Genomic DNA, 12,465 nt, shown 5'->3' with positions numbered 1-12,465 from the left:
GCAACTAATTAGACGAATCTCCGACGAAGCAGCGGCGCCCGTTCATGTGACCGGCTCTTAGCGACCAGGCTGATTGTTTGATGATAGCCCAGAGGAGAGCTTGCTCAATGTAGTCAGGCGAGTCCCGGGGAGATAACAGAAGACGGAGCTGGATGCTAGCTGTTGTCGTTGCCGAGAGGCGTGTTTGATGCACGTCGCGAGATCAACAATATATCGGAAGAGTCTCCCATGCTCCTCTGGAGTCTCGTGCCCAAGTAGGCCACGACTCCAGACAGGTCTCATCACGAACGATGCCGTCACTTTCGAAACAAGACGCCATTGTCATCGTCGGTGCCGGCGTCTTCGGTCTCTCGACTGCCCTTAGTCTGGCGGAGAGAGGTTTCAGCAATGTCACGGTTCTCGATCGCATGGCACCGCCCGTACCAGACGGAAGCAGCTGCGACATATCGCGAATCGTGCGTAGCGACTATTCCGACCCATTCTACGCGCGCCTGGCCAAAGAGGCGCTGCAGGCCTGGCGGACGGGACCCTTTGCGAGTTTCTACCACAACTCCGGCTTCGTATTGACCTCCGAATCTCGCCCAGACGCGTTTCTGGAAAAGCTAAAGGGAGTCCTCAAAGGACAAGACATTCCCTATGAAAGCTTTGACAGCACCAATGAGCTGAAGCGGAAGTTTCCATCATTGAACGAGATTCAGACAGAATTTGGCGGTTATCTGAATCCTAATGCAGGCTGGGCCGATGCGGCGGCCTCCATCAGCCTCTTGGCCACACTGTGCACCGAGAAGGGAGTCTCCATCATCACTGGACCAAGAGGGACAGTTACCTCAATGAGAATCGCGGGCTCTCGGGTTGAGGGCGTCAATGTCGCTCTGGGTCTTCCTGTTCTGGGATCGAGGGTCATTCTCGCCACTGGTGCATGGACGAATAGCTTCTTAGACTTGACATATGCCATGTCGTCCTCTGGGCAGCCGGTCGGTTTCATTCAACTTACATCAGAGGAAGCGTACAGCATCTCCCGGATGCCGACCCTCATCAACATGACATCGGGATTCTTCGTCTTTCCCCCTACCCCCGGCACGAACATCCTGAAGGTGGCCTGCCACAGCCACGGCTTCGAGAACAGGGTGCCCATCGAGGACGGCGGCCGGACGATATCTGCCCCCAGACGAGACTCGAATAATGCAACGTCGTTCTTCATCCCAGACTCCGCAGACGCGGCGCTACGACACGGCCTGAAACAGATACTGCCGAGATTTGCCGACCGGCCGTGGATGAGACGTCGACTTTGCTGGTACACCGATACCCCTGAAGGTAACTTTGTCGTGGATTACCATCCGTCCATTCAAGGACTATTCTTTGCAACAGGAGGGGCAGGACAGTAAGTTTGTAATTCCGCTGTCATACAGACGACAGCTGGTTCAGCTCATATGACTTTTCCATCACTAACGATTGCAAAGCGGCTTCAAGTTTCTTCCGGTCCTTGGAAACTACATCGCGGACTGTTTCGAAGGCAAGGCGCCAGCGGAAGTCCGGGAGAAGTGGAGGTTGAGGAATGATCCCGGTGTCAGGCTTCCTTTCGTGTGCAATGATGGAAGCCGTCGAGGGCCGCCCCGCAGAGTCCTCTCGAGGTCTGAGCAGGCACGACTTTGACAGGAATAACGAATCCGTTGAAGGATCAATGGAGGGCAGGAGTGGCTAAGATGTCTTTGCGCTGTTGCTGATTTCATGCTTTATCTTGCTGGACCTGCTGGAAAGGTCAAGGCCAAAGTCACCAGTGATATGCACCTTCCAGATCTATCAAGCACTGTCTGCCCGGGGCCTTTCTATCTGATTATATATCGGCCGGTCAAACCCCGTCCATTGTGGATGATAGCTGGTCCTAAACATATCGAAGTCAGACACTAAATGCTGTAACACTCGACAAGAAGTCAATACGAGGCTCGTCTGCGACTTCCCGATCCTCGTCCCAGCGGCTGAGATGGATTCGTTCTTCGAAGTTGCTGGGTTCCCCTGAGTCGACCTGATACTTTGGAGGCTCAAGTTCCGACTCTCCTTTGAGGTCTGAGTGAGGTTGCCCCTGAATAGCCGAGTTCTGTGGACCTGCCACACGTCGTAGAGCTTCCAGGGGTAGATTGGGATGTGGCTTGATCCAATAGCTTAAATCCGGTGACTCACCCCCCTCGCGCTGAGAGAAACCGAATCCCCAATAGGCGAATCGGTTCCCGTCATACCGCCACTCGAAGTCCTCCCATCGATCGGCCTCGAGGAATTCCCGATAATGCAGTCCGCTGCCAGGCCAGACGGCCGTGACCCTGCCGTGGCTGTTCTTGAACCAGGATCGACAACCCCCGGTCCAGACAAGGTCCTTCATGACACTTTGGGTGTGGTTGTTGAAGTCGTCCTGGACAGACTGTCGAACATCGAAAGACGACGCCTGCTGCACTCTCATCTTTCGGATGAGGCGAATGAAGAAGTCAGCTGTACCTTCGAGGATGCCCATCAGGCTGCCGTTAGAAATGGGGGTGTTTGGTCCGAGGAAGAGGAGATAGTTGGGGAAACCCGCCACCGCGAGACCGCAGTAAGAAGCAGGTTCGTCTTTCCACATCTCTCTGAGGTCTTGTCCGCCTGTGCCGATGATCGGAAAACGAGGCCTGAACGACGTATCGAAGCCTGTGGCAGCAATGAGGACATCTGCCGGCCTTATCTTCCCCGAGGAGTCTTGGATGCCATCGGTCGTGACCATTTGAATCGACTCAAAGACCGGCGTAACATTTTCTTGCTGCAGAGCCTCGAGATATCTTTCGCCAGGGTTGAGACGGCGACAGCCTGCTTCGAAGGTCGGAATCAACTTCTGCTGTAGGTCTACATCGTGGATAAGCTCCTTCATCCGCGTTTCAATTCGTGATCGCATCTCCTGCTGCTTTTCACTGCCCTTTAGAAAGGCACCAAACATGGCATTGAATGATGCTTCCATCTCCTTTCGTATCTGAAGAGAGTAGTTGTCGTCTTCAACGAACTGGGCCTTTTCATCCGCAGTATATATATGATTGTACTCGTTTGAGAAACTGGCACCACTCGGAGGAGTGATCCAAGACGGCGTCCGTATGTAGATGTCGATATGATGTGCATCTTTCTGCAATGCTGGGAGAACCTGGATGGCACTTGCACCTGCACCAACTATTGCGAGTCGTTTTCCTGTGACATCGACTTGATCGTCCCAGGCAGCGGTGTGAACTACCTCTCCGCTGAAGGCTTCAAGGCCAGCAAACTCTGGAAACTTAGGGTTGTTGAGGATTCCACTCGCATTGACCAGGATCTCGCTCTCGTATTCACATCCTCCAACCGTTAAGGTCCACAGACAGCGCGCGTCGTCCCACGCGGCCTTTTCCACTCGACTGTTAAATGTAATGAATCGGTCTAGCCGATAATGCAACGTAACGGCCTTGAGATATGACTGTATCTCAGCGGATGAAGCGTAGCTAGAAATCCCTTTGGTCAGATGGACGTCTCGACGCATCCCAGCAGGGGATCTGCAAGGGAGATTCACCCTTACAATTTTGACCAGTAGGGGTTCGGAGCGAAGCTGAATTGATAGATGTGACTGGGCACATCGCAGGCGCAGGCTTATGGGGCAACGAGATCAGTACGGCGCATTACTCTCCAAAGTCCAAGGCCAGAGCCAGACACATACCTGGGTATCTGTTCTCGAACCATGTTCCGCCTACATCGCTATTCTTCTCAAAGACCTTGATCTCAACCGAATCGCCAAAGGCTTCCTGAAGCTTGAAAGCTGCATGATGCCAGTGAGCATTTTTACGCTCGAGGTTGATGAAGGAAATTGCCTTACCCATCAAGATACCTGAAACCCTGTCGTATAAAAGCAGTCAGCCAAAGCCGTCGACCGGTTCGAATCTGAGTATACTTACCCTGCCCCCATAATGTTGCATCTTAGTGGTTTGGCCATGTGTCCTGGCGCTGCTTTTTCTGGTACGGTACTGTGTTCTCAGAAGGGCAGTCCCAGACTATTTCCAATGTAGGCCAGGCAGTGAGCCTCGTTTCTCGGGTCATGTCGTCCCCAAACATCGAACTACTCATCGTATTTTCTGTGATTCCCTCAGTCAACAACCAGGTGGATACATCGCTCTGGGGACGGATTTGTTTTCCCGATACGGAAAGAACTCCAGGCGGTCCTTCTCCGCAAGCCGCCGCTCACGTGACCGGCGTCGCTCCTGTTTGCTGATTGACCGAAATTAGACTTGCTCCGTCCAGCAACGCGAGGGTCCGGACTGTCGTGGCCGCCAACGTAGTGAACGTCTACGGTACCGACGGTCTAGCAATGGAACCACCTCCGTATGCGTGATGACTCGGGTGGCTGTGGCCACTACGATCGACGAACACGCAAGCTCTGGAACCATGTGCCGAATGCGGCCAGCGGCCATGGCAATCGCTTCGGACAAGTCGAGACAGAAGTATGGGGAAAGATAAGAGGAGGAAGCCTACGACCAGACGCTGGAGGTCTCGCTTCCCATCACGCATAGCACAAGATGTTGTCGACGCTCACTTCTCTTCTTGGATCCGGGAACGTCGATTCGATACACAAGATACCTTTGAAAGCCACCTCAGAGCCCCGGGCTCTTCCGGCGTCATGGTATTCCAGCCCTCACATGTACGAACTCGAACGTCGAGCCATATTTTCGAAGAAGTGGCTCCTGGTCACTCATAAGCTGAGGTTCACCAAGCCGGGCGACTTCTTACGCTTCGAGCAGGCTGGATATTCTTTTGTGCTTTGCATGGACAAGGACGGCAAGATAAATGGCTTCCACAATATCTGCAGGCACCGCGCCTTCCCCGTCGTCACTGAGGATGCCGGCAACGCGAGAATCTTCTCCTGCAAGTATCACGGCTGGTCGTACGGGTTGAACGGGAAGCTCGCAAAGGCTCCTCGATTCGAAAGCGTGCCAACCTTTGACAAGGAGAACCACACCTTATTCGCGGTTCATGTGCATATCGATGCACTGGGCTTCGTATGGGTCAATCTCGACGCCTCGATCAGCCCATCAGTAGCGTGGGAGGAGGACTTCAAAGACGTCGATACCCAGGAACGATTCCAGGCATTTGACTTCTCGCAGTACAAGTTCGACCACGTGTGGCAGATGCAAGGCGACTACAATTGGAAGACGCTCGCAGACAACTACAACGAGTGCTATCACTGTCAAGTGGCTCACCCCGACGTGGCCAAGTTGGCCGATCTCACATATTATTACACTGTCCCCAAGCTTGGCTATATCCAACACTTTTCTCGCCCGAAGCAAGGGCAAGAAGACGTGGACATCAAGAACGCAAGCACCTACTACTTTCCCAACGCTTGCATGACTGTCTCGTAAGCTGAGCACCGCATCGTTTACTAGACAGCACTCCTACTGACGCTGCCCTTCTCTAGGCCGCACTTCTTCTATATGATGCGCTGTGTCCCAACATCTGCGACCACCTGTTCCATGGAGTATGAGGTCTATCGGCACGTCGATGCTTCGGACGAGGACTTCGGGTACATCGACTCCTTCTTTAAACGCGTCCTCGCTGAAGACAAGCACCTCTGCAACGCGGCCCAGAAGAACTTGAATAGCGGAGTGTTCATCAACGGCGAGTTACACCCTCACCTCGAGAGCGCCCCTCTCTACTTCCAGAATGTAGTCAGGCGGCTCGTCACAGAGCACCGAAAGAACGAGGAGGCAACAGGCGAAGAAATATGGCCGGCACGTCGGTCGCTACCCGTCTCGAAAATCACAGAGGATGATGCGGCTTTTTGTGCTGGACTGGCGTGCGATGCCGTGAAATCAGCCGAAACGGAATGGTGAACAGTCTCGGATCAGCTCTCAAGGACCGTCTCGTCGTCTCCGATATGCCGCCCCGGCGCAGGAAGGGTTGGCTCCGGACCACGACTAGGACTCCTCCGTTCATCCTGTATCTCGGAATCTTCTGCATGTATTGAAGCCTTTCGATTTTTTTTTATGCCGGGGCAAAAGGGAAGGGGTAATACCGTGACTGAACCCGTAGTTCGGAGGCGTTGATAAGCATTTTTGGCAGGAGTGATTGGAGCAACCGCAATTCCACTAGTTGCATAGACATAATGCTGCCTAGAAACATTTCTAGCACTGCGCGGAGTCTTCCTAAGCCTTAATAGGACAGCAATTCCGGGCGCTGAATCAGAGCCTGATAAGCCCCCAAAGTCTTGGTGCATGTTTCTCCGCAATTTTTCCCCTGCAGCTGCACTATTCACATATTCCTCAATCTCGGTTTCTCGCCACCAGAAGCACGTTGACGAGGGGCCCCCTTGCGCAAAAGATGAAGGATTATTGCGGTTGCTAAGAGGATGCCCGCTACGCAGAACCGCATCCAGAAACGCATGCACCAGGCGTGCGAGAACTGCCGGTGCGAGTTACTCCACCGCCGTCAAAGTGACTTTGTCTAGTGCTAACGGCGATGACCCAACAGAAGGAAAAAGACACGTTGCCCTGGGGAGAGGCCGGCATGTTCGACCTGCACACGTCTATCCCAGACATGTCGCTATACAGACGGGCAATACGGCTATGTCTCGTCGGAGACGCTCCAGGCCGGACCAAGGGACGTGGTATGGTGTTCGCGAATCCATGAACGACATGAAAGTCTCATGAACTGATCTACCCGCTTGCAGGAGTCTCGATTGGCACAGCTGGAGGAAAGAATGGAGATGATCATTGAAGGGCGGTTGTAGGACTGCAGCCCTGCTCTTCTTTCATTCGGCGTCGAGTTCGGCCACTGACGCCTGCGGCGAGAACTAGGACAAACAGCGACACAGAGTCACCTATATCGGATTCAACCAGGTCTACAAGTCACCGCCCATCGCAAAAAGCTCGCGGCAGCATCGTCACATCTTCGAGGCAAGGCCAATATCCTGCTCCTTTTGCACTTACGCCTCGCAGCTGACTTTCCACCAGGGCCATGCCCCCACGAGATGCAATCCTTGATACTGTTGATGCATACTTCAGATACTGCCACATGCAGCCTCTGTGGCTCTTTGATGCCGAAGACCTCTCCTCCATCGAAGACTGCCGTGACGAGGTCATTTTTTCGCTGCTAGCCCTCTCCGTCTGCCACTCTAAGCATACCTTCTTCCAAGGACGATCGAAGCAATTGAGTCGACAATACGCGCAGCTGGCGCGAGAGCACATCATGCTTCGGATTGCCCAGGGCAAAGTCACGCTCGCCACCGTTCAAAGTCTCTGCATGCTGGCGCTAGCCAACTTTCATGGTAGGCCTCCATCCCTTTGAACGGAAACTATGCGAGATTGCCCTCTTAATTCCTGGCGCAGCGAACAACGTGCATCTGGCCGCCCTGCACCTCAACATCGCCGTCACGTTTTCGAAATGTGTCGGGTTGGACGTGGAATTGACATCGAGCGAGCTGTCTCCCACGGCCGAGGCGCGCAGGAGATTATTCTGGAGTCTTCACCTTCTGGAGCGCATGTACGGACAGTCGGTTTCTGAGCTGACCATCCTCCAGGATATTGAAAACCCTCAATACGTTCTCTTGCAGCCAGAATTGCGGAAAAAGTCAAACGTGCTGCCTCCCCGCATGCCGCAAGAGACGGTGCGAGGTGAAGAGCCGGAGAGGACGGGCATCTGGGCGTACATGGTGCAGCTGGGGACGCTGTGGCGGCAGGTCCGCACGTACGTGATGCAGTGCGCCCACACAAACAGCGAGCCCCCGTGGTCCGTCGAGTCAGGATACGCCGTGATCTGTGCTCACCTGATGGACATTGAGACCAAGTTTCCGACCTCCCACCGGTGGGACTCGGCGAGGTTCCGCGACAGGAACAATGAAGAGCTGCAGAACCGTGGCTACTGGAGCCCCTGGCTCTACCTCCAATTCACGTACCACGCGATCCACAGCATCCTGAACCACCCGTTCCTGTACTCTGCACGGCCGCAGCAGTCAGCCCAACTGGCCGTGCCAAACACTTTCTGGAAGACGTCCTCGGAGCTGGCCTTCATCCATGCCACGTGGATCGTGCGACTGATCGACATGGTTCGAGAGAAGGGTTACCGCATCTCGGACCCGTTCATCGGCCAGTGCACCGCCGTCGCGGCCACGATTCATATCTACTTCTGCCGGGCGGCGGACCGCCAAATCCGCGAGGCCGCCCAAGTCAAGCTGGAAACTTGCACGTTGTTCTTGGGAGAGCTAGCCGAGCTGTGGCCGTCGTGTCGATTGCTGGTAAGTTGCCTCGCCTGGACCCCGGACTCCCTGCCTAGCTGAATCTTTCAAACCAGCATGACACGCTCCGGGCCCTGATCCACTCGGCCTTCACATCCGGTTATTCGGACCAGCAGCCCGAGCCGTCTCGACGGACAGTCTCGATCAACACGCGTCTGATGTGGAAGATCCTGCAGTATAACTTCGACGGCAAGGATCTGGGTATATCGAACCACGGTCTCTTCCATGAGTCCTTCTGCCGCGACGATGAGGATCGTGCCACGGACCACGAAGACCACACGGTCGAAATGCACATCTCGCACAATCCCCCGACCACCGAGGTCGATCTGTCAAACGGACAGGCCCTCCCACCTTACTCGGACCACCACTCTACAGGGCCAAACACGCAGCAAACCGCCCAACAGCACGACCGGCAGCTCATCAACGAGGATATTCATGGTGCATCGAACGCCAACGCCAACGCAGACTCGAGGACACCGCTGACTATGATGTATGCCCCGTTTTTCAAAGGCCCGACCGCGCCATGGGCGATGCCAAGCAACGCGCCCGTCATCGACATGACTTACGATCCGTTCTACCAGTTCCAGGATCTCGGGTCCCCTGCTGATGGGGCCTGGGAAGTGGGGAATCTGTAACAGGAAGAAGAGGATAATAATAATGACGGATATTCGTTCACAGTTACAGTTACAGTTACAATTACAAGTAGAATTTCATTCATTCTTATTCTTCAACTCTTCATGTTCAGGTTCCCTGCGATCAATCAGTCCTGGTTCCTATGCGGCCGCTCCCTTCCCCACAGCCTCATTACAGCGCCGTCCGGACCAGTGACGGGATCCTGCGTCGGCAAAGCCACGGCCAGGATCTCCTTTCGTAAGGCCTTCTCGTCGATCGGCTCTTTGCCCAGCTCATTCCTCCATCGAGGACAGCCCTGCTGACGTTAGTGTTCAGTATTCAATATACGGTACTCAGTAATTCCAGCTTGAGCCTCAAGTCAATGGGTCACCAGTGAACCAAGTATGCAGCTAGATTGCCCTACCTTAGGATAGACACCCACGTATCTATAATCCGGGGTACTTTCGACGGAGCAGTGCGCCGTGCCCGCCGGCAGGATAACCACATCCCCAACATGCACGTCGACGTGTAACCCGCTGGCCGTGCTGGGGTCGCTTGATCCGCATCCGAGGAGGAGTGTCGACTGGCCTTGGAAGATCCCTGCGTGTGCCATACACGGGACGTGTTAGTTGTGGTATGTGTGTATGTGTGTGTGGAGTTTGGGTCAAAGAGGTATGCAGGCAAAGATCGAAAACCGAAAACCAAAAACCGAATCAATACAGCATAGCATACAGCGCTGGCGTGCTTCCTAAACTCCAAAAAGCGACAAAGACAGCAGAACATCAGAACATCAGAAAGTCGGAAAGCGCAAAGGTTAGACCACAGCACAATCTGCAGCCGCGACCCACCATAGCATTCATGCGAATTCGGATGGAAATGCCGCACGGCAATGTGTCCCCACACGCCACGCCTCTCCCAGCCATGTCCCTCTAGGAAGGTTGTCGCTGTGCTTTCTGTCACGGGGAGGGGTAGCACGTCCCGGTAAACCAGCACGGGGAGGTCGCTGTTGGGGGCGTAGGCGTTGGGTTGGAGGTGGTGGACCTCAGGTTCGAGAGCCATTTTGCTGCTGGGGAGATGGGTGGAATGGAGCCGAGACGAGTATATTTGAGCGTGTAAAAGAAGGTATGTAGCTTAATTAGGTAGGTACGTGCTTGTAGGTATTTTCCGAGAAGACAGGGATGGCGGGGGCTGGTTCCACCTGAATAATAAGTGAACTGAAACTGAGCTGAGACTGAGACTGAGACTGAGAATTGAAGTGAGATTAGGCTTTGAAGGTGGTTGTGTTTGTGACTACAGGGTAGGGTTGTGGAGATGAGAACTTCTACCCGTGCTCGCGTATGGAGTGTTATGCAGAGCCTCGACTTGCCTCCCACTGACGTTCAGCTTCGGATTCGGATTCGGATTCACATGCAGACTCAGTCAATAGAATAGTTCCGCGCCGCCAAGTCTGACGACTTCACCGGCGTTGTTGTACGATTGATCGTGCCCGGCTTGACCGACCACGGAGCCCTCCGTGTTCTGCCCGGGGACCGTTTCGACGTACTCCGTACGGAGTACATACCCACTATATGATGCCGAATACGGAGCGCGGAGGAAGTGCAGCTTCAAGAAATGGGGCCTCCATCGGGCAGAGCACGCTACAGTTATTCCGTCCTTCGGTACACATATCGGGACCAAGGTCGAGACCAAGTTTCGCCCAGACTAACCTCGATATACTTAACGGAATGCTCAGGACTTTGTAGGTTAACATTAGTGTAGCTGCCTATTTATTTGCCTTCTCCGCTAAGAACTTTATGCCGAGGTGGGCGCGGGCGGAATTTGATTCGACTTTGGTCCCCGTATACCTACCTACCGTGACGGATAGTCTGCCGCGAACGGCCCCGGCCCGGCTTCCAGAAGGACGTGCACAGTACAAGGCAACCGATACGGCTATTCTCAGAATCCGACGGAGGACTGATATCGGACGCAACGCTCGGAGGAGCTCCCCGGTCTCGTGACCGGAACGCATGCGTGAATGCACGCAGTATCCCGAGTACAGTAATCCCGCCCACCCGCGGTATCTCGTAGAAGCAGCTCAGCCGCTCGACTTTTCTTGATCTGACCTGCATATGACAGCTGATCGAGAGCTTCTGTAAAGGTCATTTCGAAGTGAGGAGACTTCGAGTCACTGTCATGTGTACGATGTCCTAGAGCGGAGCGAGCGACTTCCACCGCTGGCGTTGCATTGTAGTCGCAGCCTTGTCGGTGACAAGGCTGTCAATGAGGAAGTCAGTCGTCTCGCCTTGGCACGTCTCGACGTCATCGGAGTACACGCTCGTACCTCGTATTCCTACTCGTAGGTACCTCGACACAATGATGGCGCGGACTTCTCCACGACGTCGGTTGTTCAACTGAAGATCACTCACTTTTCGACACTCGCTCACAAGTGACTCGTACTGTGTAGCGCTCTCTCCACCACAACCGTGCCTCATTTAAAATATCAGCATTCAGAGTACACATTATACAAGCACACAGTACACAGAACCCCGCACTGAGCCCCATCTACGCAGCTACTGTATATCGAAATCGAAGACAATGCCAGACCCTCGAATCCTCTCGATATCGGACCTCCCCACGTCGGAAGCGAAATGGGTGGCGCTCAAGAAAGTCGAATTCGTCGACCAAAAAGGCACCCCTCGCTCCTGGGAGATCGCCGTCCGCAAGACGACCTCCAAGTCCGGCGTCGACGCCGTAGCCATGGGAAATATCTTCGTGCACCCGTCAAAACCCCCGGCGACCCTACTGGTCATCCAGTATCGACCCCCCGTGGGGAAGTACACGGTCGAATGGCCCGCGGGGCTGATCGATGAGAACGAGACACCCGAAGAGGCCGCGATCAGAGAGATGAAGGAGGAGACGGGCTACGAGGGGAGGATCCTGGACTCGAGTCCCGCGGTCGCGAGCGATCCGGGGCTCACGAACGCGACGCTCAAGCTGGTCATGATGGAGGTGCGATTGAGTGGGAGGGAGGCGGACGATATCATGCCGGAGCAGAAGCTTGATGACGGCGAGCTGATCGAACGGGTGATGGTGCCGTTGAGCGAGCTGTACGAGCGCTTGCTGGGCTGGGCCGCGCGGGACGATTTCATGATTGCCGGGAAGTTGTTTTACTTCGCGGCGGGTGTGCACTTTGCAAAAACTAGCGGATATATTTGAAGGTGTACAAGATCAAGGGGCTGCAAACATTTGACAACCGTCAGACCGACCGACGGAGAGACGGACTGGCGACGAGATTCCTGCCAGAGCAGATGGCGTTCCCGAACGGCATCCAGGGTTCGGCTACAAGCTACGAACATGGCGGTCCCATGTGAAGGGACTCGTACGCGCGGGTCGCCTGCCAAATGACAAGCTCGCTCCGAATCATACGCAGAGCCAACGACCATCGTGACTTTTATACTCGGGCATTGTGTGGATCACGTTGCGCTCTAAACGCGGCAGCCAATTGCCCATAACCACAGGACCACCCATGGCGGCTACGTCGTCGGCACCGAGATATCAATCGAGCGTTTTCACTCGGCACTGGCACTCCTCCACCATGCGAAAATCATCAGAGTCGC

General features: G+C 54.6%; 6 protein-coding genes across 6 annotated transcripts; 4 read left to right on the top strand and 2 right to left on the bottom strand.

Annotated features, from left to right (window-relative positions):
* Positions 1 to 290: 290 nt before the first annotated feature.
* G647_02862 (uncharacterized protein) lies at positions 291 to 1,653 on the top strand (the record flags this gene model as incomplete). The annotated part of the gene is made up of 2 exons (XM_008727208.1): positions 291 to 1,381; positions 1,461 to 1,653. The coding sequence occupies 2 exons, from the start codon at positions 291 to 293 to the stop codon at positions 1,651 to 1,653; spliced, it is 1,284 nt and encodes a 427-aa protein (XP_008725430.1).
* Positions 1,654 to 1,897: 244 nt separating this feature from the next.
* Positions 1,898 to 3,854, bottom strand: G647_02861 (uncharacterized protein; the record flags this gene model as incomplete). The annotated part of the gene is made up of 3 exons (XM_008727207.1): positions 1,898 to 3,482; positions 3,557 to 3,626; positions 3,695 to 3,854. 3 exons carry the CDS (start codon positions 3,852 to 3,854, stop codon positions 1,898 to 1,900), a joined length of 1,815 nt encoding a protein of 604 aa, XP_008725429.1.
* A 693-nt stretch (positions 3,855 to 4,547) lies between these two features.
* On the top strand, positions 4,548 to 5,858 carry G647_02860 (uncharacterized protein; the record flags this gene model as incomplete). The annotated part of the gene is made up of 2 exons (XM_008727206.1): positions 4,548 to 5,383; positions 5,444 to 5,858. The coding sequence occupies 2 exons, from the start codon at positions 4,548 to 4,550 to the stop codon at positions 5,856 to 5,858; spliced, it is 1,251 nt and encodes a 416-aa protein (XP_008725428.1).
* A 1,123-nt stretch (positions 5,859 to 6,981) lies between these two features.
* On the top strand, positions 6,982 to 8,892 carry G647_02859 (uncharacterized protein; the record flags this gene model as incomplete). The annotated part of the gene is made up of 3 exons (XM_008727205.1): positions 6,982 to 7,291; positions 7,353 to 8,257; positions 8,314 to 8,892. The coding sequence occupies 3 exons, from the start codon at positions 6,982 to 6,984 to the stop codon at positions 8,890 to 8,892; spliced, it is 1,794 nt and encodes a 597-aa protein (XP_008725427.1).
* A 125-nt stretch (positions 8,893 to 9,017) lies between these two features.
* On the bottom strand, positions 9,018 to 9,928 carry G647_02858 (uncharacterized protein; the record flags this gene model as incomplete). Its single annotated transcript, XM_008727204.1, has 3 exons — positions 9,018 to 9,185; positions 9,294 to 9,469; positions 9,718 to 9,928. The coding sequence occupies 3 exons, from the start codon at positions 9,926 to 9,928 to the stop codon at positions 9,018 to 9,020; spliced, it is 555 nt and encodes a 184-aa protein (XP_008725426.1).
* Positions 9,929 to 11,443: 1,515 nt separating this feature from the next.
* G647_02857 (uncharacterized protein) lies at positions 11,444 to 12,064 on the top strand (the record flags this gene model as incomplete). The annotated part of the gene is made up of 1 exon (XM_008727203.1): positions 11,444 to 12,064. One exon carries the CDS (start codon positions 11,444 to 11,446, stop codon positions 12,062 to 12,064), a length of 621 nt encoding a protein of 206 aa, XP_008725425.1.
* Between the last annotated feature and the right edge of the window lie 401 nt (positions 12,065 to 12,465).

The sequence above is a fragment of the Cladophialophora carrionii genome, assembly GCF_000365165.1.
Source record: "Cladophialophora carrionii CBS 160.54 unplaced genomic scaffold supercont1.2, whole genome shotgun sequence".
Classification (NCBI taxonomy): domain Eukaryota; kingdom Fungi; phylum Ascomycota; class Eurotiomycetes; order Chaetothyriales; family Herpotrichiellaceae; genus Cladophialophora; species Cladophialophora carrionii.
The sequence above is the reverse complement of the archived record's forward strand: the minus strand, read 5'-3'. Positions and strand labels throughout refer to the sequence as shown.